Below are 25,233 nucleotides of genomic sequence, written 5' to 3'. Positions count from 1 at the left end.
AATGGGTAGGTGTAAACCACTTGCACCGACCAGTGATCCATAACTGGTTCAACAAAGGCCATGGTTTGTGCTATCCTGCCTGTGGGAAGCGCAAATAAAAGATCCCTTGCTGCTATCGGAAAGAGTAGCCCATGTAGTGGCGACAGCGGGTTTCCTCTCAAAATTTGTGTGGTCCTTAACCATATGTCTGACGCCATATAACCGTAAATAAAATGTGTTGAGTGCATGGGCGTCAATCAAGCTTTAAAAGTGTGGGGGGGGGGGGTGGACGTGCGTGTGTGTGTGTGTGTGTGTGATAAAGGAATGTCAATGAAAATCATAAAGCTACACATTACTACCATTAGTGGTTAAACTTTAATTTATTTTTATTTTTTTTCCGTTGTTATTTTTGTTGGTGGTGTTATTGTTGCTTTTGCTAAACGAAAAAGTGAGGGGGACACTTATATAGATTGTCCCCCGGCGTTGAAAAGTGAGGGGGACGCGTCCCCCCTGTCCCCCACCGATCGACGCCCATGGTTGAGTGCGTCGTTAAATAAAAACATTTCTTTCGTGTGTTTCGAACACGTCCAGTGTACCACATTTTCGGTATGATTCGGAGAATCAACCGATGAGTTACGAGTGTTAACGGAACATATCGAATGATGCTTTAGTCTCGATTTTATTCGACAGTGAACTGGCCACATAATAAACGATTTTGCAATACAAGACTATTGGTAAAATGGCTGCCGATGAGATGAAAAATATTCTAAAAGAAAAAGGATCATTATTGACGTTAACATTATTGTTGTCGTCGTGTGTTCACTTTATTTGAACATGAACATTGTTATTTTAACTTTTAATTGAATCCCAGATTAAAATCACATACTCTTATTTATAAATTATTTGACATGTTGGTCTGTTAATAACTTGAGAGTGTTCAAATTGTTGATACGTGATTTTGTGCATGTTTTACACACTGGGTATTGCTCAGTTATTGATTGATTATCAAGACAAATGCAGCAAATATGGCAATGTCTATTAAAATAACTACATAACAGAAGCAGTTGACAAAATGATTTTGAATAGATTGTTAAAAATTTGTCATATGTCATTTATGTGAACCTTGGTCCAGCTTGAGCTTGATGTCACAGTGGGCCAGGCACATTTACATGATTTAGTAGTTTTCACATTAGTAGGCTGACTGAGAATATGTTTAAAATATAACCATGTGCGTTGGATCCCAGTAAATATATTCTCTATATTTGTGCGATATTGTAAATTTACTATTAAAATTACAAGAGTGGAATGGATGTTGCCTGTATCTACTGAATGTATGCAATATATTCAGTAGTGATGAGTTACAGTACGGTGCATCATGGATGAGAAGTCACTAAATGAACTGCTAGAATGTTCTGTGTGTTTGGATAGACTTGATCACACAAGCAAAGTGTTGCCATGTCAGCACACATTTTGTCGACGATGTCTAGAAGAGATTGTTAGTACAAAGCGTGAGTTAAGATGTCCTGAATGCAGAACTGTTGTTACTATCAGAGTTGATGATCTCCCACCAAATATACTATTAATACGGCTACTAGAAGGACTCAAAACTCAAGAGCATCTTCTAGGACAAAAGTCTGGCAGCCCACAGTCGAGTCATCAAGGACTTGATATACCTGCTAACAGTGTGCCTGTTACCTCCATACAGTCACATCAGCCAAGACAGGTAAATATCACACATGGTGGTACACTGATTGATTGTGAATCTGTGATAGAAAATAACTGGCTGGGTTCTAACAATGTGATGATCGACTCTAAAATCCATTATTGATTTTCATGGAAAATGTTAATTCTTTTTGTCTAGGTGATGAAAGCCGGTTTGTGTGTATGTGTAATTGCTAGGGTTTGTGTTTATTTTTTATGCATAAGTAAAACATTTTTATATTGATACATACATCACATGTAATCAATTGCAGTTTTTAGGAACTATTGGCAATGTTTATTTTAATTTGGCGAAAATAATTTGTTGAATAATTGATATTTTGTTGAAAAATAGCTATGATGTTTTTCATTTTTGAGATAGTAAGTTTGGCAAAATTTTCTGACCACCCAGAACTAGCCCTGTTTAAAGGTAATATCAATTAACAAAATGAAAATACATGTAGTTCATCTTAATATTTGCTTGTAGTGTTTGACACTCTCATGTATACAGATACCTACATTTTAAAAAGGACCCTACAGTCCTTTAAAAAGTAATGAACATATAATTTTATGATACATGTATATATATAAATTTTAAAGATGAATGCATGTATGACCTAGCTTGTATATATTTAAATTGTATTCACTATATTTACAGATATCACAACCATGTGCCAAAGCCTTATTTAATTATGAAGCAAAAGAAAGTGGGTAAGTTTTTATACTAAAAGGCAAAAGTTATTGTGACACACAAAAGACAAAGATAATTGATGATACGTTTTTACTGCCGTGTATGAAACGTTATAACATGGAAAGAGAAATGTCCGACGGTATTGAAACAAGCAATAGTCAATGAAAAGGGCACACCTGCCATATGCAAATGAGCCACATCACTAAAGGGGGTCCAGAGCAAAGTTCACACAGTCAGTAGCACGGATACCGTAGATGTGTAGACATTGTCGCACTGTCCTCGCTGATACACCTCTGTTGCCAGGGATGGTACGGGCTGTGAGGGTTGCTGGCTGGAACCTGTTTTGGAAATACGTGGTTCGGATCCATGTGTCTTGGCGAGGGGTTGTCATGGGTGGTCGGCCACTATGGGGACGGTCCCTGACCTGGTTGTTTTGTTGATATCGTTGCCATAAGTGCCATATGGTGTTTCTGTGGACGTTGAATTGAGGTGTGACAGCACGCATCGAGGTCCCAGATTCAAGCATCCCTATAACTCGCCATCTGTCATTTTCACCGAGGCGTGGCATGACAAAATTGTATCAAACAGTTTACTAATGGTGTTTTTTTTACTTCTGGACTTCTGAAGGCTGCACAGAGTGGCAGTGATTTGCGACTGAATGTCTGGCCTTTTTGGTGAACACTGGACAGCATTTCTCCCGAATATTCCATGTTTGTTGCACAAAGCATGCAATCGCTGCAACAACTGCTTAGTTGCATTTCTTTGAGCTGTTTCATGCACACTTTCTCTGGTTTACATCCATAAATCCATTCACAAATTTATTACTCCAAACAATCCATGTCACAATAACTTTTGCCTTTGAGTATACTACTTAATAAATGGTATACATGATCTGGTTACTATCACATATTTTAAGAGTTATATTTACAAGGCTTAAACTTAATGGTGGCACTGATGGCAGTTGCCGCATATCATAGGCGTGCAGGCTCCCATTTTTGTAGGGGGGCAATCTGGTTTTTGCCCAAATTAAACAAAAATGCCCAAATCTGGATAACAAAACTTATTCATATTAGCATTTCTACCAAACGGCTATATAGGGTTGCAAACGAATCACTGCATTTTACATGGATTACAACTAAAATAAATGGTTAAAAGGTCTCAGGTTAGCACATTTTGCCTGAATATCTCTTATTATTTTTGCCTGAATTTTAAGGTTTTGCTCCAGCATGCTTATGCCACACATGCGATATGTCTTGCTGTAGGTCATGGGCTTTGCTGATGGCAGTTTATGGCACTTAATAAAAATTATTACAATTGGTTGAAGAGATCATTTTTGATTTTGTGTTTGTTGCTGGTTTAAAATTGCTGTAGGCAGGCTCGAAATTCGCACAGGTCAGTGTTTCGATTATGGTAAAACCTTTTAAAATTGCCAAAGATTTCAAGTTATTTAGTTCACGCCCTGTACATGCATAAATTAGAAGAGAGATTTTTGTGATATCATTTAGTATGTTTGTAAGGATTTATTTTGTTGAAAATCTAAAGTACATACATGTATATGCCGCTCTAGATGTGATATATATATATATATTTAAATTAATTAATTAATTATTGACAGTCTAATTATTACAAGACTATGAAAGTGTTGAAAATTATATTTGTAGATAAGATAACAATATATTTTCTCTCTCTTTTTTTCTTTTTTTGGCAAGACTTTTTGTAAAAGTTTGTCAACATAATCTTTCTTGTTCCTGAACTTCATCAATTATGAATTTTTCTATATCCTCATCCTTCAGACAACAGTGTAAATATCATATTTGTTTATTTTCAGAGATCTCTCATTTAAAAAGAATGACATAGTTATTCTGCGGAAACAGATTGATGAAAATTGGTTTCATGGGGAACTTAATGGTCAACATGGATTCTTTCCTGCGACTTACGTTCTGGTAACAAAGACTGACTAGCTATGGCTAGTGTTGTGGCTCAGTTTGTGTTTTCAAATATGAAAACATTATTGCAACTTTATCACACTTAATTTCTTGATGCATAAATTTGCAGTATTAAAACAGCCATTATTTTAAGCTCTGGGTGGTCAAAACAATTTGCCAAATTGTCTATTAAACTTAAATTTGCCAACTGCTTTCAAAATTTGCCATTGGCAAATTTGGTGAGTGCCAGACCTAGCCCTACAACAGTTCATTTAATAAAATGCTTTGTTAATATTATAAAGTAATAACAAATTTCAGATAGAACTAAATTCATTGTGATTCTAGCATTAATAACCAATGTACATAAATAATGTTTTGCATTATTTATTAGTCCCTTACCAGTCCACCTGGAGGAGACTATAGGTTTCGCCTCTGTTCTGTCTTCTCTGAATCTTTTGTTTTCGCAATGCCTCAAGATATTGAACAGATTTTTTGTGTATAGCCATATCATGTATAGTTACAGATCAAATTTGACTTTCATGGCATTTTACCCATTTTTCACAGAATTATGGCTCTTGAACTTAGGAGATATGAAAATATGTTGGGGCCCAGTAGGGGATATGTATTGCTTTAGCAGTTCTCTCAAAATGCTTGTTTTGTACAGGTGTTAGTTCCTCTTCCACAAGTTCCACAATGTCAGGCACTCTTTGACTTTGATCTCAAAGATGAAAAAGAAAAGGATTGTCTTGCTTTTCAAAAGGTTTGTGTCAGAGTATTTTAAACAATAACTCTTATTTGATGGGAGATGAGTAATAAATGAAATGCTAAAATGATTATAATTCACTATTTACAAACAAATATTGACATTAAAAATGTATGTGACCTCAATATTTTTTGTAAATACCAAATCAAAACAGAATGAACAAATTAAGCACGGTCATTTACATTTATATGTATTTTTATTTATTGTGCTTCTTTGTAAATTGCATTTGTGTTAATGATGTGTTTATTATTCACTAGTTAAATTAATTGCAAAATCAAGCTTGACAAATCAGTACTGAAATTAACATGTTGCTCATTTATAGCCAATCTGACTTTTTCTTTTTTCCTAACATGTTTTTATTTTTATTTGTGAGATTTATTTCCCTTCAAAGGACCCCAAGTATATGTATTGTCAGTGTGGACAATCATTGTATGTAAATTCTTTTTGTAGGATGAAAAATTAACAGTGATACGAAAGGTTGATGACAACTGGATTGAAGGTCGGAAAGGAGACAAGATTGGAATTTTTCCAATTACCTTTGTTAAGGTATGAACTATCTTCAATAGATGATTGATATTTTGTTGATAGGTGATTAATGGTTTTTAAATGACACTTCTACTATCATCCTTTGACACAGATGTTTTCTGCTTTTTAAATATATTTTTTTCACTTTACACTACTGTCTTATAGGTTGTTATTTATAGATGACCTAAAATATGGTAAATTTGAATACTTTGTTTATTATCATGAAAAGTTTGGATATAATCTTAAAATATTTATTGTTAAATAGGTAACACATCAACAACAGAATACATATTAACATATGTTTTATGTACAAGTTGTTTTGATATTAATTTTTGTTACAGCTGAATGATGCTGCTAAAAGCTTGCTGAACACACAATCAAATGTTGGCCTAATACAGTCAAGTAGTCAGCCAGCGAACAGCAGTGCGGAACGCAGTCAGCGAGGTGAAGGTCACAGAGTCCCCATGCCACCATCATCATCATCATCACCATCACCTTCAAATTCATCTCTCCTTGCTTCGCGCACAGCTCAGCAGAAACGACACTCATTTACACCAGTATCGGAGAAAACACCATCACCAACCAATCAGACTCAACGTAGGTCATTGGAACTGAGCAGTTCAGGAGCATTTAGCATCGTGACGACGTCAAGTCCGTCTGTGTCTCCGATCACCACATCAACAACTAGTGCACCAGCTTCTGTTGCTGCTACAACAAGTCAAAAATCTGTCTCTACTCAGGTAATTTAAAAAAAAAAAAAATAATAATAATTTTACCTACAGTTACTTATATTTTTTCGATTACCAAAGCACTTTTCCTTTTATTTTTACATCAAGCCTTACTCTTTCTGACACCCAATGGCAGATGTGTATATATTGTGCTGGGGTGTCGTTAAACATTCATTCATTCATTTTACATCAAGCCAAACTGAAATTATTGACAAAAACATTGTTAGTAGAAGCTGATATGGGATATAAATAATAGGAAAACTTATGATTTTAATCAAAATTTGCATTACGGACTGTTGCCAATTAACTGAAAATTTATTAGCAACTACATATACTATTTTAACGTTTTAGAATCTTTGAAACTTTATTAAAAAACATTCCCTGTTAATACATCTATTATAATATTGTTATTGACATCACAAACATAATTAGATGATGATAATGAGATGACCCATTCATTTCTTAATCACTGGTTTAATCTTTATTTTTTAGGCTGCGACTCTACCTGATCTGCTGACCGGCAGTGCTGCAGGGTCTGATAACACTTGTGTTGTCTCAAGTAGTCTCACAACTCCAGTGTAAGTAAAACTGAACATTTTACAGAACATAGTTGATATTATATCTGTGTAATATGCACTTTTTTGCACTTCTTCTGGGTCAGAAGTCACTACATTTCATTATTTAATAATTTTTGTAGAAACAATCTGCAAATAACAAATAGAAACATATATAATGTAGTTATGGACAGCTGGACATTTGCTGATAATAACAGATGGATACAAATATAATTTTTAAGGAAATACTTGAAAATATTAGTGAAATAGTATTGTTATTACTGTATTTGACCGGAAATAAGCCCAGGGGGCCAAGACAACTCATTGTAAGCTTAGCATGGGGTGGGCTTATTCCCAGACAAGTGGCCAGTTTTGTTGAAAAAAACACACAAAAAAAACAATAATAAAAAAAAAAAAAAATTAAATGAACTAGTGTTCCATTTGTTATTAATAAATAATAGTTTATTAATTAATTTTTTTTTTTACTAGTATCTAATTATCAGAAACACACCTTCTATGTTACAATTACTTACCAGTGCTGTTTATTTACATTCAAAAATTAATGCTGAGAAGACTTAAAACAACAAACTCATTTCTGACAGGCAGCCAGCTTACACTACAAAGAATTGTCAATCTAGACCATGGTTCTTAGCCAATCAGAATAAGGTATTTGCCTAATGGTAGTACTAAACCAAATAACTTCCGGCTGGGTCAAAGTTCGAGGTGCACCGAACTTTTGATAGAGAAGTGAACACCACAAGTCCTGTGATTGGCTATAAATGTGAGTGTGTTGGTTGTAAAAAAAATTACTTTCATCTGGGCTAAAAATGTATGCAATTTTATTTCATCTAGTACCACTGTGTCAAATAGCCTTGTGCTTGGAACATGTATGGGGTACCTGTAAAAAAAAGTACTCAAATTGTGTGCGGAACTAGGGTAGTCATAGACGCTACCCGTTATCTCAGAAATGAGCAGCTTGACACCCACTTTTTTGTGATTCACTTTAAGGGTGAGGGGTGGTAGTATTTATATCTGTGGCATTTATGTCGATTGATACGTTGCAGGTAGGAGTTTTAGCCACATATGTTATTATTGTCGTCTATGGGATTTGATTTGGTAGTATACACCCTAATTAGCATTAACTGCGGACCCAGTGTGGTGGTAAAAATAGACATTGGTTTTAGTTCAGACTTGGGTTTGGGTACTTAAAAGAAATACTGCAGGCATGAAATTGAAAACAATGTTACACACTGTTACTGTTAGACTACTAAATCTCACTGGTGGTAAAATATTGTGTTACATTTGTGTGTTTAATTATCTGCAGGAGGTATTACCTTTTAAATGAACTTTGAGCAAACTTGCAGTTTTGTGTTATTTATAAGGCGACGAAGTTGGAGGTGGGCTTATTTACGAATGAGGGCCTAATTTCTTAAATGCTATCAAAACAGAGGGGGGCTTATTCAACGACATGGGCTAATTTCCGGTCAAATACGGTAATCACTTGTCATGATAATATCTCACTCTAAAAGGTATTATTTATACCCATTGTATGAAATGTTACCTACACTGCAAAAAAGCTGGAAATACCTTTTTAATGAAACTCAATTTTATTCTCCTTTTATTGTTTTTTGTGCTTTCACTTATGAAGATTAATAAACTGACAGAAGTATTTTAATAAACTAGATTCCCTGTTTTGAATTAAATATGATCAATACCTCAATTCTTCAATTTAACTTGTCGTGCAAATAAGACTCATGTGATGTATTTTGATTTTAGTCAATTAGATATATGTAATATGTATTGGAAGATGTGAAATATCATCCAACCATGAAACTTAATTAAAGTTAGCATGTTATGACAGGTGACAGTTTGAGACAGTTTGAAATATCATCCAGCCATGAAACTTAATTAAAGGTAGCATGTTAAGATAGGTGACAGTTTGAGATAGTTTGAAATATCATCCAGCCATGAAAGTTAATTAAAGTTAGCATGTTAAGACAGGTGATAGTTTGAGATAGTTTGAAATATCATCCAGCCATGAAAGTTAATTAAAGGTAGCATGTTAAGATAGTATGAGACAGTTTAAAATATCATCTAACCACGAAACTTAACTAAAGTTAGCATGTTAAGACAGGTGATAGTTTAAGACAGTTTGAAATATCATTCAGCCATGAAAGTTAATTAAATGTAGCATGTTAAGACAGGTGATAGTTTGAGACAGTTTGAAATATCATCCAGCCATGAAAGTTAATTAAAGGTAGCATGTTAAGACAGGTGACAGTTTGAGACAGTTTGAAATATCATCCAGCCATGAAACTTAATTAAAGGTAGCATGTTAAGATAGGTGACAGTTTGAGATAGTTTGAAATATCATCCAGCCATGAAAGTTAATTAAAGTTAGCATGTTAAGACAGGTGATAGTTTGAGATAGTTTGAAATATCATCCAGCCATGAAAGTTAATTAAAGGTAGCATGTTAAGATAGTATGAGACAGTTTAAAATATCTAACCAAGAAACTTAACTAAAGTTAGCATGTTAAGACAGGTGATAGTTTAAGACAGTTTGAAATATCATTCAGCCATGAAAGTTAATTAAATGTAGCATGTTAAGACAGGTGATAGTTTGAGACAGTTTGAAATATCATTCAGCCATGAAACTTAATTAAAGGTAGCATGTTAAGACAGGTGATAGGTTGAGACAGTTTGAAATATCATCCAGCCATGAAAGTTAATTAAAGGTAGCATGTTAAGACAGGTGACAGTTTGAGACAGTTTGAAATATCATCCAGCCATGAAACTTAATTAAAGGTAGCATGTTAAGATAGGTGACAGTTTGAGATAGTTTGAAATATCATCCAGCCATGAAAGTTAATTAAAGTTAGCATGTTAAGACAGGTGATAGTTTGAGATAGTTTGAAATATCATCCAGCCATGAAAGTTAATTAAAGGTAGCATGTTAAGATAGTATGAGACAGTTTAAAATATCATCTAACCAAGAAACTTAACTAAAGTTAGCATGTTAAGACAGGTGATAGTTTAAGACAGTTTGAAATATCATTCAGCCATGAAAGTTAATTAAATGTAGCATGTTAAGACAGGTGATAGTTTGAGACAGTTTGAAATATCATTCAGCCATGAAAGTTAATTAAAGGTAGCATGTTAAGATAGTATGAGACAGTTTAAAATATCATCTAACCAAGAAACTTAACTAAAGTTAGCATGTTAAGACAGGTGATAGTTTAAGACAGTTTGAAATATCATTCAGCCATGAAAGTTAATTAAATGTAGCATGTTAAGACAGGTGATAGTTTGAGACAGTTTGAAATATCATTCAGCCATGAAACTTAATTAAAGGTAGCATGTTAAGACAGGTGATAGGTTGAGACAATTTGACTGTTTTGTTGGGTTACAGATACATGGCGATGTACAACTATAAGCCTCAGAAGGACGATGAAGTGGAGCTCAGAAAGGGAGACTACTACACAGTGACTGAGAAGTGCCAGGATGGATGGTTCAAGGGCCAGTGTCTCAAGAGCGGCAATATTGGTGTCTACCCTGGAAACTATGTCCAGATGATCAGGTATTTTGTGATGTTACAGTTTGGTGCCTACAATTTCTTCATGATTTTTTTTTAATGGTGGAAAGGGAAAAATCAATGCTAAACCTTTCATAAGGATGACAGTGTTCGACAAATTTTATGGAAAGTCATTTGCCCTCGTAGAAGCTTTGACTAGTACCCTGTGTATTTATAGTAATACAGTTGATAATTTCCACTAGCCCACAACAAAAATTAACTAGATTTGTCGAACCCTAGGTATGGCCACTCACATACTTCTAACCATTTGACTAGACATAGCAGCATTTAATTAAAAATGCTCTTCTTATCTTGCTTGCTTCTTCTTCTTCAAGTCTTATAATCTCTTCACACACATTGCCACCCTCACAGTGCTTTGATTTTACTACAGCCATGTGTAGTCCTGTATCAAGTGCATGTTGCAAAGATTAAAATTTTTATGAGAAACTAAGATCATAATTTGAATACTAACTTTTTATTTTTTCAATGTATTGATATATGGTTTCATGAAATGATACAATTTAATTTTAATTAATTTCTGAGTATGTGTTGTATATGTGTGGAAACTTGTTGATCTAGATTTAATTAGATTTTCTCATTGTTTTTTCAGACACTCCAGTGCATTTAAGCCAGTTAATCCCAATGTGTTAAATATTCGTGCTAAGGGTCCCCTGTCCCCACCTCCATCTCTGACGGCAATTACAACTTCAAGTATCCAGTCCACTGGCATGCCATCCAGTACTGACATTCTCTCTTCCAACACGGCTTTGCAGCTGGCATCATCAAGTCAGGCACCGCCACTTATGCCTCGTGCTTCAAAAACACGGACTACAAGTCCATCATCATCTGCATCAAAATCTTCGAAATCATCCTCATTATTGCACGGGGCCATCATATCTTCACGGTTACCGGCGGCACTGCCAACAAGTTCCAGTGTTCCGTCAAAATCCTCTTCCAGTCACGGCCACTCTAAAAACAGCCACTTGCACTCAGGGGCCAGTGGGCATGTGTCTCGCCGAAGTAACCACCATTCTGGAGGCAGTGCTGCAGCAACATCAACTTCAGGTGGTCAGGGTTGGAGCGCAAACTTGGCTGCAGTCCAACACACTATGTCGACAACATCAAACATCACACCACCAAATGTGGTGCTCGGTGCCACGGGGGACAATGTGTCGTCGCATTCAAAAGAAAAGGTAAACAAAGTGAATTTGAAACTTAGCTAAACACTGTTAGCAGTTTCCAGAGCTTAAGGTATGCAAAAATTATTTTCAATCCGTGCATGAGTTTTGTTGAAAATTTGTGCCTGAAGTTAAATGACTGTAAATCGGGAAATGACAGCAAGCATAAAATTGTAGTGAATTTAGCAAGACCATACAAATTGCTAATATTTCATGACATTAAATTTAAAGAGATGTACAACAGAGTGTTCCGAAAAAAATGTGTAGGATTGTTTTGTCGATGATTAATTGAATGGTTATATGATATTGATTAAATCAGAAGTATAGCAAAAAGTAATAGTTACTTAGCATGCAATTTACTGTAATTTTCTACTAAAGTACATTCTGCTTGTCTGAGCATTACTCATATTTTCACTTGTCAGGATAAACAGATAAATACTTGTTTCAAATGCTTCCATATATTTACCTTTTTTGACACCCAATAGGCGATGTGTATTTTTGTGATGGAGTGTCGTTAAACATTCATTATTCATATATTTTTTTTTCAAATGCTGTCCTGTATAACATACTTATTTTTATCCACAGAAGGAGAAGAAGGATAAAGAGAAGAAGAGTTTGGTGAAGCTGCTGGCAGGGAAAGCTAAGAAGTCGAAATCACCGGGTGGAGACATTGATGCCTTGACTGATGTATCGGTCAGTCATGTCAGGTAAATTCTTTGTGTTCTTATGTTTCCATTCTTGGCTCTTGCACAATTTTGATTTTACTTCTTCTTTTTTTGTACATTAAATTTAGGACATTATTTACATGGTGATAATGGGTTACCAGCTGCGTATGTAGAATATTATGGGTGTGTGTGTGTGTCTAGACTGTGGCAAGTGAAGTTTCTAATGGAGTTTAGCCTATACTTCATGGGTATATATGTTTTTAAAAGAAAAACATTTGCTTTGAACAGTGAGTTTTTTAAACCTTATATATTTATATTCCATGTACTGTTTTGTAGGTCTGGGTCATACCCATCTGATGCTGGTGCTGGAGCACAGGGTGATAGTCCACACAAAAAGACTGGATCTTTTGACTCTTCGTCTTCGCCACCACAGTCGGCCAAACCCATGAGGCCGAAACCTCTTCAGAGAGAAAAGTATGTATCAGCTTGCAGCTGTTGGCATAATTTTACATAGTGTAGGACGATTTTACATAGTGTAGGACTGGGGTTTGGATAGATCTCACCTTTTTTTAATGCAAATAATGTTAATCCTATCTTTACCTCTGTTATGTTTTTCTTATCTCATCTAATAGCCAAGTCTAAATGTAAATTTTTCATTTTATACATCTATATTTATGATACTTTAATTTAATGTTAGCTTATGTTGTTGTTGGGTTTTGTTTTCGGGGGATAGGGAATGGGGATCCTGCGGTAAAATATTACAAATATTGCTAAATATTTTGGGGACACAAAATGACTTGCAAAATTTCAGCATAGACTACTGCCTACATTTTGAGGTAGAGCCTCATAAAATAAAGAACTTATTAGTCCCCTATAAGTCCAACTGAAGGGGACTGTATGTTTTATTTCCATTTATCAATCTGTCCGTGTATCCCACATCTGAATTTTTTTTTTTTTTTTTTTTAAATTGTGTATATGTGGAGTTACAGATGTTTGACAAGACTCCCATCATATGTGGATCTAACAGCAGCCAGTTGGAGCTCATGTCCACCAATCAAAACCTTACTTGCAGAATCATGCCAGTGATTTGAAAATAATTTGAAAACATTCCAAATTATCCTGAGGGTATACGACATGTTTCATGTGAATTATGAATGCCTTATTTAGACCAGTAGAACTAATTTTAATCAGATTGCTAACAACACTGCGTAGACTCCAATGTCCAGGTAACATTTCGTCTGTAAATAATAATTTAAATATTGACCAATCACACTTCGCCTTTTATAATGTTATTTGGGAGCATACAAATTCTAAAAATATCAGGTGAGTCTATTTTAGTGGCCGCAGTACAGCGAACCATACCAATACGTACGGGATGGGTCATCAGTCTTCAATTTTACATTACAAATTATTTATTTATTAAAACAAACAAAAAACTAAATCAGTCTTCAGTTTTACATTACAAATTATTTATTTTATAAAATAAAACATGTTTTACGGCATTCGTAACTCACACGAAACATGTCGTATACCCTCAAGATAATTCGGAATGTTTTAAAATTATTTTTAAATCACTGGAATGATTCTGCAAGTAAGGTTTTGATTGGTGGACATGAGCTCCAACTGGCTGCTGTTAGATCCACATGTAATAGTGGAGCGAATTTTAATTAGATTGGGCTGGTAGGTACTGGGTTCGGATCCCAGTCGAGGTATGGGATTTTTAATCCAGATACTGACTCCAAACCCTGAGTAAGTGCTCCGCAAGGCTCAGTGGGTAGGTGTAAACCACTTGCACCGACCAGTGATCCATAACTGGTTCAACAAAGGCCATGGTTTGTGCTATCCTGCCTGTGGGAAGTGCAAATAAAAGATCCCATGCTGCTAAACAGAAAGATTAGCTCATGAAGTGGTGACAGCGGGTTTCCTCTCAAAATCTGTGTGGTCCTTAACCATATGTCTGACGCCATATAACCGTAAATAAAATGTGTTGAGTGCGTTGTTAAATAAAACATTTCTTTCTTTTTTTCATTTGGTAAATAAAGCATTATTTCACATGAACAGAAAAAGATGGCTGAACAAGTAACTTTTTATTTGACAATTTTTATCATAAATAAACTACTCTTATCGTATTTACCATGTTTGTTTCATGTGTTAAATGTAACACTACAAATTTAATAAATATCTTTTAAAATGAAGATTTTAACAACAAAATATTAATTTAAAACTGTTTAATGACCTCACGTCACCACCATCTCATATTAATATGACGTCACATATTACCAACGATGTCATGTTAAACGCAAGCATGTGATATCCCATGTACGATAGAAATTTCTTATATAGCTTTCTTTAATGGGGTAGCTCTGTCTTATATACCTGAGGATGAGAAAAAATTATATCTTGAATTTAGATACAAAAATTTGTTGGACCAGGTAGCTGACATGTATTACTTTAGTAATACTCTTTAGAATGCTTGTTTATTTCATTGTCATTAGTTTTTCTACTTCAAATATTTACAAAACTCCCTCAATCTTCTTCTTTTTTTAGGTATCGTTGTATTGTGCCATATCCTCCACACAGTGACCACGAACTAGAACTACAGACGGGAGATCTGGTGTACGTACACAAGAAACGGGAAGATGGCTGGTTTAAAGGAACGCTGGTACGGAGCGGGAAGACTGGACTCTTTCCGGGAAGCTTTGTCGAGAAGATGGAGTAGATTCTCGTTTGATTTGAAAATACTCAGAATGGCATCAGGCACATTCTCAGTGCATTTTTTTGTTAAGCTGTAAAAATATCTAGAAAATTGAAAGGGGCTGTGCCCAGACAAAATAGAGAGGGTGAGCTGATGTAGAAAGGGAATAAAAGTATTAATAGTACAACATGGTTTCGAGGAATTGAAAAAGGTAGGTGACCATTGTCAGTGCCTAAGTCTGACAAAGTACTGAGTGGAAATGGAAGAATGATAAGTCCATAATTCCAATAAAGTATATTTCTTAGTTCCTGAATTTTTTTAGCTAATTATAATTATGATGAATTTCAAAATCAAAGGTTTATTTTAAGGAATACTTTTGCATATGATCAAAAATCTTCTTCAAATAATATAAAGTTTCATACAGCCAATTAGTTATGTTATACTGAAGTCAGTGGTGGCATGATGCTTTATATTAGTTTTGATGTAAAAATTGCATTGACAGTTCTTTGCTATATTGATTCACACATGAAATCACTTTAAAAAAAAATTGTGCTTTGATGGAACGTATACTGTTTATCATTAAAAATTAGGTTAAGAATATCTTCATTTTATCACTCCTTAATGTAAATTTAATGGTTTGTTAACATGAATAATTTAACAGCTTGTTGAGATGCTAAGTACCTGTTCAGATTTTTACTGAGGTGTTAAGATTTCAAACTATTCATCAAAGTATCTGAAAATAATGGACAAAACTTGTTTTGGTGTATTTTAGGGCCTGGTTTTACGAAGCGATCTTAGTGTTAAGATCATCTTAAGTGCATTAGTTAGTTATGCATGTACGGTGATATTAGATTGCTTCGTAAAACAGAGCTCAGATGGATTTAATGAATGTGGTCTTTTTATGGCATTGGCCACAGTCCCATACCTCACATCTATACCACACTCTGTCATGTTTCTTTCCTTCTGTCTCATGTTGCCATACATCACTGTGTTCATGGGAATGTTTAATTACACGTTCAGTACTATCAGTATGGAGTTTCTGTACTTGTGAACATAGAGAACTAAAGTAATTTAGTATCGTGGAAACTATAGGAAAAAGCTAGATCATACCCGTATCCTGAGGACTCCTTATTTTCCACACCTTAAATTAGGTGTTTGGTAAATTAATTCCATCCTGTCGATGCTTTTGTTACATCCATGACTTTGTGCAATTGAGAACACTGTATTTTTTTCTCACGTGTTTAATAGGCAACTTGAAGCATGAATTTTTTAGATAAATGTTAAATAATCATATTCAGTACCAGTTGTTAAAGTGTATTTACTGTACTTTGTTGTGAAAAGAACATAAGTGGGTTATCATTATTAATTTGGATATTAATAGCAGACATATGGGGGCATTTCATGTCAAATCAATCACTTGTAGGATACCCTGTCACAGATTTTTAATGAAATTGTTATTCTTATAGTAGTTAGCGAGGATACCTTTGAACCATAATTTTAGACTTCTAAGTCAACTATTTTTTGAGATACAGGTAGTTGAATTCGACCGTGTTAAGAAAACCACCTATTTTCAAAAGGTTGTAACACACACATTAATATAAAGTTAAGAAAAAAAATCAAATTTGTTTTTAAAGGTCTTGAAGCATTAAATTGGTTTTATTGTATGCCAAACATTTTTAAAAAATCAACCCTGAGAAACATAGTTCAACTTGACCTTGACCCCCAAAATATATCACAAATTTTTCTCAAAACTTGCTGGGTATACCCTGGTATATTGTAAAAGATGATTTAAAAATTTCAAGTTGTACAACCCATAACAGAGAGGGTTATCGGTGTTCTCAGAGCAGCGAGAACACTGGTTATATTACATTGTGTGAGACGGTGTGTCAGCCTTACGGTCACTCTTCAATAGTTTACTTTATCTTGAATGATATACAATCAAACCTATCTTAAGCAGCCAAACAAAGTGGCTGCTTAAAATAGGTAGTTGCTGAATACAAGCTGTCACTTAACTGTCTTGAAAAAGGTTTGTTGCTGTTTTTCTTTTCTATTTTGACCATCTGTAAATCAACATTTGACATCTTGCCATATTCAGAAATAATGAAATGTAACTGGAAAGTATCTATTTAACTGTATTTAATGTGTATTGGTCTCAATACCTGTCATTTTGGTGGTATCAGATTAAGAAATTTGTTGCAGCTTTTATATTGCCCTACACAGCCAGCCGCGAAGTAAAAAAAAAATTCTTCTTCACTTGTTCATGATAGTAGCAGACAAATGAGTGCATGATTACCTGAAAATTGTTCCAATAAAAGGATTGTACATCTTCTTGCAGCATGAAAGAATAATTCTCTGCAAAATCCCCAATGATCACAACTTGATTAGGCTTCAACAATTCATGAATATCTCTAAACTATTCTGTCTGTGAACTGGTTGATAAAGTCACGGCGTAGAAGACAAAGATGACTGATGAATTCATCACAACTATTCTTCATTGTGTCTAGTGTTGACCAGTTTGTTGATAACCATTTCTTGAACTGAGCAATGTCAATCATGTGCCAATCAAATACCTCCCACAGTCTTTCATCTAAAACTGATGTATCTGCAGACCCATTGCATTTCTGAAGAAAAGAGGCTTACAGCAAAGTTGTTCAAGACGGTGACTAATGTTTGAAAGGGCTGTTACTATTTTCTATAGGCTGTGCTATCTTTGAGCTAATAGGTATTAGTGTAGCATTTTGATGAATGGTGCAAACACAGACAGAGCTACTTTTAGATGATCCAGATTTGGACACAATTCAGCAAATTTACTGAGTTTCAACTTTCACTGTGGGATTTTCTTCTTTGAAATGGTGACACGTTGCTTTCAAATTACAAAGGATAATATGCTTTTGCAAGCATTGTCTTTTGTCATTCACAATCACTTGACACATACCGGTTGTCTTTTGTACCAGGCATTACTTGGCTTGTGTCTTCATTCACATAAAATGTTTTTATTAACTTCACTGTTTCTTCACTGAAATATTTTTGGGATTTGGATCACCTAGAATACCCTTCTACTGAACTAACTGGTTTTCTGTCTGTGCTATAAAATATGTTTTAAAAACATTTGCTGTTTTCCTGATTCTCCCACTCTTTAAAACAAGTGTCTGCAATGACATTTTCACATCTTTTTTCTGATGTGTGAAATGTTTTCTTCAGTTGTGTAATAATTTCCTGAAAGTATTCAAGTGATATATGAGGTGTTTTACACATCAGTTATTCTTCAATGTAGTCTCTTCATTTTTCATTTTTATTATACAATATTTTTATCACAATATTTTTGTATTTTTTTTAAAGAGGATTCACCAATAATAGACGGTGACTTATTAATGTATAAAGTTCATGACTTTCTTTAGCAGAACACTCACTATCATTATAATTTAATGCTGTGCTGGGACCAGGTGTCATACAAAGTTTGGGTGTTCAAGTTGTTTTTGATAGTACCTCAAGTGCTTGCCTGTATAGTTTGTACTGTTTTATAAACACCAAACGTGGATTCTTGTTAGTAAGTTCTTCTCTTTAATCTCTTACGTTTTTCCTTTTTGTAATTCTGGGATGAATTTAATGGATCAGCACACTTTCTACCTGTATTAAAGTCTTTTAGAGAAGACATGCACTAAGCAGACAGTCTTCACAATTACACCAGTTACATTCATTAAATTTTTTGAAAAACATCAGTTACAATATATTTTGGGAAGTCATGGTCAAAGATTAATGTTAAACTATTACTTTGCAGGGTTAACATTTGAATGTTTGGCTATAATAACATTTATTTGACCATTCAAGACCTACAAAAAAAGCATTAAAAAAAAAGTCTCAAACATAAGTAATAAAAATGTTGCAGCTTTTAGAGATGAGTGGTATCCTTAATGAAAACCATAAGTTCAAACACCTGTATCTCAGATATTTTCCCAATGACTATTATATTGATTTCATTTGAAATATGAGAGGACGACTTCTGAAAGTAATTGATTTTGACCAGGAATGTCCCTATACAGATTGATATGACTTGGCATAAGTGATTGAGTAACTTACCTGTTAAAGTTGTTGAACACTTTGCTTTATGAAGTGTAGACACAGGCTATGTTTTGTATAATGAATCGGTCGTTGTATGTTTTTATGAGCATGTATTAAATAAAAGAATTTCAGACAATCATTACTGTTGCTGCATTTGCATCAGAAAGTTGCTTTTAGAATCGGTATCTAATTGTCATTGTTATTAAAGCTCAAAGTCATACGGTTAATATGTGTAATTTATATGTACGTGGATTCCACCGCTACACTAAATGTATCATTCTGCTTTTATAAAATTAAATGCTTGTGCATGAAAACTGATGCTGTCAAATTATTCCCATACTTTTTTCAATAATGTTTTTAATTTATCCAGGGCTTGTAGAATTTTTATAAAATCCATTAGCCATGGGATCAGTGATTTAAAAAATTTACTAGCCATGATTTCAAATTCACTAGCCCTACTTTAAGTTAATACAATTTTACTAATAGTAATAATCAGATACGTCACCTAAAGAACTTTAAAAACATTAAGATTGGGGGATGGGGTTTGGGTGAGGCTGGAGGCAGGATATTCATATTTACAAAATACTTAAATGCAGCATTTGAAAAAAAACAATTCACTAGCTGTTGGGCATGGCAATAGTAGTTATTTACTAGCCCAACATTGAATATCACTAGCCATGGGAGTGGGGCTACCATAATCTAGAAGCCCTGATTTATCTTTGTTCAAGTAACGCTCTTCATTAGGTAACAAACTATTTGGGGTTTTTAACTTCAATTAGAGCTTAAAAGCAAATCATTTTCTGAAGCAGTATAATAGTCATCATACATTTAGTACTGGTTCAATGCTTTGTAAACAAAATTTAAAATAAGCAATAGGTTTCTTAATGCTAATTGAATTGTTATCTAAGTGTTCTACCACACAAATATTTGATTACTAGATGAGCAGAATCATTAAACAGTTCTACCTCATACAATCTTGAAACACAATTCATTAATTTTATTTCAGGTTAAAATTTAATCACATAGCAGCTAGCTAATAAGTTAACTAAGCCCAGTAGCACTTGATGTAAATTTCAAAATCATATTTGTAATGTTATATTATAGATGTATGATGTGCTTTTTAAATATGTCAGCAGATGAGTGTTGCATGTTTTGCTTCAAATAAAATTAAGAAAAGCTCTCGTCTACAGTATCTTATATGGGTTTTATTATTTTTATTATTATTATTATTATTATTATTATTATTATTTATTTTATAATTAAAAACTACACATTGTTGATAAATGATATCACTTGGAATTTGAAATTCATCCTTGTTACTGGTAAAATAAATTACCGTAACCTAAAGTTGATCTTCATTATTAAAATAAAATACATCAACTGAATCTAACGTATTTGCCTGTACCTAAATTTGATCTTAGTTATATTACTTGATTCTCAAATTTGTTTTAATTATTAATAAAAGATTCTGGAAATCATCTTGAACTAAATTTGTTCTTAATTATTAATAAAATTATCATTTCAATCTGAAAATTATATTAATTATTAATTTTAAAAATCTCCTAGATCAGAAAATTATTTTGTTTTGTTAAGAAGTATCAGGGTATGTAATTGTTCTGAGAATATAATTATTTCTTGTTGAAAATTTAACAAAAACACAAAATGTAATGTGATTCAAAAATGAATCAAAATGTGCTGCACTGTTTTTATGTTTAATTGTACTGCCATAAACTCATATATTATATATATTGATAAAACTATAGATGTTATAGCTGCTTACACAATCTCGGTTTGTAGTTGGATTTAATTTGAAAGATGTTTTACTGTAGTCAACAGTCATTTAAAATGTATGTTTTTGGGGGGTTATATGCAAAATTGAAACATACTGTTACTTGGGTGAAGTAATATTACTGCTCTTGTTGCCTTATATTTCAGTTTGTATTGATAAAAACATGGTCTTAAATTTTAACTGTATACAGATGAACACTTAAACTAGATTAAGCACTATAATTGTCATGTTACATAACTTGAGTAATGAGTGTCTTGGTACCGGTTGTTGTTATGCAAAGTATTACAAGAAATGCTTGGAGTGCATTTAATAGGTGTTAATAACCAAGGTTTTGCCTTATTAACAGATGGGTTGTTTTGTTTTGTTTTTAAATCAAATACACTACTTCTAAGTTATATTTACTGTAAGACAGAATTATTTTGTGTAAACTGGTTTGTAATATTGATTTTGTTATTTTTTTTATCAGCTATGTTTTTCTTTATTTCACCACCTTGATGATCACCACCTCCATGATGTTAAAAACAAAATGGCTTACTATTGTCACATTGCATAAATGTTATCTCAGATAACAGCTAAGTTTTATTTACAGATAGCCTAGTACCGGTATTATTCTTGACTTTTGAGAAACATTGTCATTAGTGGTTGACATAATTACTATCTTTTTTTGTATCAAATGAAGGAATAAATAAGCCACTTTTTTTTCATTTAAATTGTCAAATATTATTCTTGCTTTTCTTTATAGTAATAAAATGCATGCTTATAAATGACAAATAGTCCCTGTATGTTAAGACATCTATTCATAAAAATAAAATTATTATTATTATTATTATTATTATATTTTTTAAATATATAATTCTCAGTTAAAGTGACTGGTTCATACTGAATACAAATGTTGGACATTTTTATTCTATTCTTTACAATATGATAGAATGTCTTTTAATTTCTAATAAGATGTTGAAATGGTGACTTAAGTACCGCAGGCACAACAATGTTTGTCTATTTTTAATTTTCTAGAAATAGTTCCAAGATACTACAACATTATTTATGGTTTTGCAAGAATGTACCCAGTAATAGAAATTAGATCTTACTGGCTGCATGGACTTTAAGTTTTCATCAGTGGATCTCACCAAAACCAATGTTATCACATGTCAAGATGACCTTCTATTGGACCAATCAGAACAGAATGACTGTTTTTCTCAGTAGTTGTCTGAATATGTAATAGCATTGGATCATATCTGAATTATTCAGACAAAGTTGATGTGGAAATAAGATCTTGAGTTCAGAGTTGGATTTAGTTCTTTAATAAATACAGAGATGAGAGTGTTCCGGATTTCCACTGTACAGTGCTTCTGAGTTTTTTGCCATTCATCCAAAGTTTTCCATATTCTCCATCAAAACTTAGGATCTGGTACCTTGCATACATTCTGAATCATTCATTCATACATTCATCATTTTAGACTGTTGTGCAACCCTAACCCTAAGGCCAATCTCAGTACTCAAAACCACTCCGATTAAAATTTCTGGAATTTCTTTTTTTCATGTCCCACTTTCATCTCTGTAAATAACAAAAGGACTAAAGTCGACGACTGTCACTTTTCGCACCCTTGTTTTGACATTGTACACAATAAATATAGCATATCATACTATAATTTCACTTGAAATCCATATTTCGTAAAAGGTACAATTTTTTAATCACAAAATGTTCTTCAAACACATTCAGGTGCACTAGTAATGTTCAAAAAAAATAATTTCAATAGCAATTTTGCATTGGAAGTTTTCCAGCATTCTTAAAACGGAAACGTCATTTACCCAGTTTATGGTTATTGTAAGGAGATGCAAAGTGACGTCATTGGAATACTGACATCATTCAAATTTAAAATTAGCTATATTATTACAATGCTTTGCCACATTAAAATAAAAACTGGTCTATTAACCCTGACCCCTGTCAAATTTCTATAACAAGCAGACAACGCTGTTTACAGGTCGGTATATTTTTATTTTTCATAATTCTGGACAAAATATTAATTTTAACTTTTAAAAGATGAAAAAAATTAAAAGTACCTTTTGTCAAATATATCATATCAAAAAATTAATGTTGGATATGTTTTATTTATTGTGTACAAAGCTAAAACAAGGGTCCGAAAAGTGACTTTCGTCGACCTTAGAAATATGAATGTACAAGGTGTTGTGAACATAAGTTTGCTTCCTACTTGCTGTGATGAGCTACAATGCCATTTGATTTTTTTTCTGGGGATTTTTTTTTTCTATAGTAATTTGAAACACAAGAGATGTTGTTATATTTGTCTATGCAAATTAAAATTATTGAACTCGGAGAGTGCTGATACTCTGTGGATTGCTCTATGTTTGCAATGTTGGAATGTTTGGATTGGATTGGAATACTTTGCTATAATAGTATAAATGCCATTGTTTTGTTTGGGTTTTTTGTTACTCATATGTACATATGTACATGTTCAGTGCATTCTGTCTACACCAGGATCTGTCTCATCAAATTATCCATCTCAACCAGATCGAATTCATAGCCTAATGTTTGTTTATTTTAGCATGTGGCACGGATCTGACACAGTAGTAGCTAAATGATGATATCAGTTTCAAATGAATTTAGTTTAATCCAGTGTTTCCCAGTCTTTCTCCAAGCAGCCACCTCCCATTCCCCCTAATTATTCCCAGATATGATTCATTCAACTTATTTTCATGATTATATCCAATTAAGGTTCAAGCACGCTGTCCTGGGCACACACCTCAGCAATCTGGCTGTCTTTCCACGACAGTGGGTTAGTTGTTAGTTGGTTAGTTATTAGTGAGAGAGAAGAAGGTGTAGTGGCCTTACCCATTGAGCCCTTAAGAACTTGCTCAGGGTTGGAGCTGGTACCGGGCTGCGAACCCTGTACCTACCAGCCTCTAGTCCAATGGCTTAACCACTGCGCCACCGAGGCCAGATAGGATTGACAATGTAACGGCTCCAGTAGCCACCTTAGATAAACAAAAAGAGCTGACACTACCCTTCAGATATTAAATGACATGCATTTAGTTTGGTGGGTTATTTGATTGTGTTTTCATGTGGGGGGTGTTTCCTTCTGTTTTTGCTACAAAACCTATTTACACAGTATGTGTTAACAATAATTTAAGTGCCATATGTAATCTTATTTTAACACCATCGTTTCTTTCTAAATGTCTACTACTACCTCCCCAAAAGTTTACCCCCACCTATCCACCCTATTGAATTTCAAAATGCCCCTGTTGGGGAAACACTGGTTTTAAAGTATATATGTCTTTAAAGTATTAATACATCTGGAATGTTATTCTGTTAGTTTTTAAAAGAAATTATTATCCAGTCATCTGAGATAGACATTCTGCCTATTATTTAAGTTGGTTGGAATGTGTACAGTCAGATCTGCTTAAATGGTTACCTCTGTAAAGTGGTCACCTGTCTTACTATTCTCCCAGAGTTCCAATAATAATATACGGTTAAGCATTAACCAATGATTAGTTATAAAGGCCACCTTTATGTTCTCAGAAATAAATTGATAATATAGTGTATATTGACCTGTATTTAAATTATCACTTGTCTTAAATGGTCACCTGTCTTAAGAAGCCGCATTTTAATGCTCCATTAGGTGACTGATCAACAGATTTTATAGGGTTTTTGAGGGGTTTTTTGAGGGTGGGTGGGTGTTGTTTTTTCCCCACCTGCATATCTTGTATGCAATGAAGTCATAGTTGCAGGTTGTGCATTTTCTTTGTGCATGTTTAAGTGTAGCAGTTAAAATTAGTCTAAATGAATTTATTTGAATGCTGCAGGTTGAATGTTAAAAAAAATAACATTTTTGTTTTATGCACGCTTCCTGCATGTTTGTATGTATTATATATGTAGTTGCCTGAATGGTTCTTTGAATTTATTTATTGAAATAAATATGCATCTCATTTGTACACTACACAATATTGAACAACAGTGTAAGTCACTGTACATTTTATATACACTCACCGCCATTTTATCACTGTACAGATATTGAATAAAATTTCATCAATTTTGTTTTGACTCTTTGTTATCTGTTTTTAATTGGGTACCAGGATTTTAAGAAAAGATGGAAAAGGGGAGGGATATTTACAAACCTGGGCCCCGTACCATGAAGCAATCTTATTGCTAAGATTACCTTGAGTGCATATGGTAGTTATCACTTAGGTGATTTAAAGGGCGTTCTCATTATGGACTTGTCACATGTGATGGAATCGTACTGAGAACACCTAAATCGGAATGTCTTTAGTCTTGTACAAGTTGTGTTAGAATTGTATCAAGAACGTCCTATTTCTCACGACAAATCGTAAGCTCTCGGCCAATCAAATCGCATTAAAGTTCAACCATTCAGTTTTGTCAACTCTGGGTTTTTTGGTT

At 33.7% G+C, this 25,233-nt stretch overlaps 1 protein-coding gene across 1 annotated transcript; it reads left to right on the top strand.

Annotated features, from left to right (window-relative positions):
• Positions 1-724: 724 nt before the first annotated feature.
• LOC121375014 (E3 ubiquitin-protein ligase SH3RF3-like) lies at positions 725-24,872 on the top strand. Its single transcript, XM_041502210.1, has 13 exons — positions 725-1,702; positions 2,336-2,388; positions 4,197-4,311; positions 4,958-5,053; positions 5,507-5,602; positions 5,923-6,321; positions 6,802-6,887; positions 10,275-10,442; positions 11,047-11,629; positions 12,200-12,321; positions 12,616-12,753; positions 14,827-20,967; positions 23,784-24,872. The coding sequence occupies exons 1-12, from the start codon at positions 1,355-1,357 to the stop codon at positions 14,996-14,998; spliced, it is 2,376 nt and encodes a 791-aa protein (XP_041358144.1). The 5' UTR covers positions 725-1,354; the 3' UTR covers positions 14,999-20,967; positions 23,784-24,872.
• The last annotated feature ends 361 nt before the right edge of the window (positions 24,873-25,233 follow it).

The sequence above is a fragment of the Gigantopelta aegis genome, chromosome 6 (genome assembly GCF_016097555.1).
Source record: "Gigantopelta aegis isolate Gae_Host chromosome 6, Gae_host_genome, whole genome shotgun sequence".
Lineage (NCBI taxonomy): Eukaryota > Metazoa > Mollusca > Gastropoda > Neomphalida > Peltospiridae > Gigantopelta > Gigantopelta aegis.
The sequence above is the reverse complement of the archived record's forward strand: the minus strand, read 5'-3'. Positions and strand labels throughout refer to the sequence as shown.

What these genes read in the sequence shown, in the direction of transcription:
- LOC121375014 (XM_041502210.1), top strand. Translation starts at nt 1,355, where the DNA reads ATGGATGAGAAGTCACTAAATGAACTGCTAGAATGTTCTGTGTGTTTG. An exon ending in AGTAGTCTCACAACTCCAGT is followed by an intron (nt 6,888 to 10,274) that starts GTAAGTAAAACT and finishes GTTGGGTTACAG; the next exon opens with ATACATGGCGATGTACAACT. An exon ending in AAACCTCTTCAGAGAGAAAA is followed by an intron (nt 12,754 to 14,826) that starts GTATGTATCAGC and finishes TTCTTTTTTTAG; the next exon opens with GTATCGTTGTATTGTGCCAT.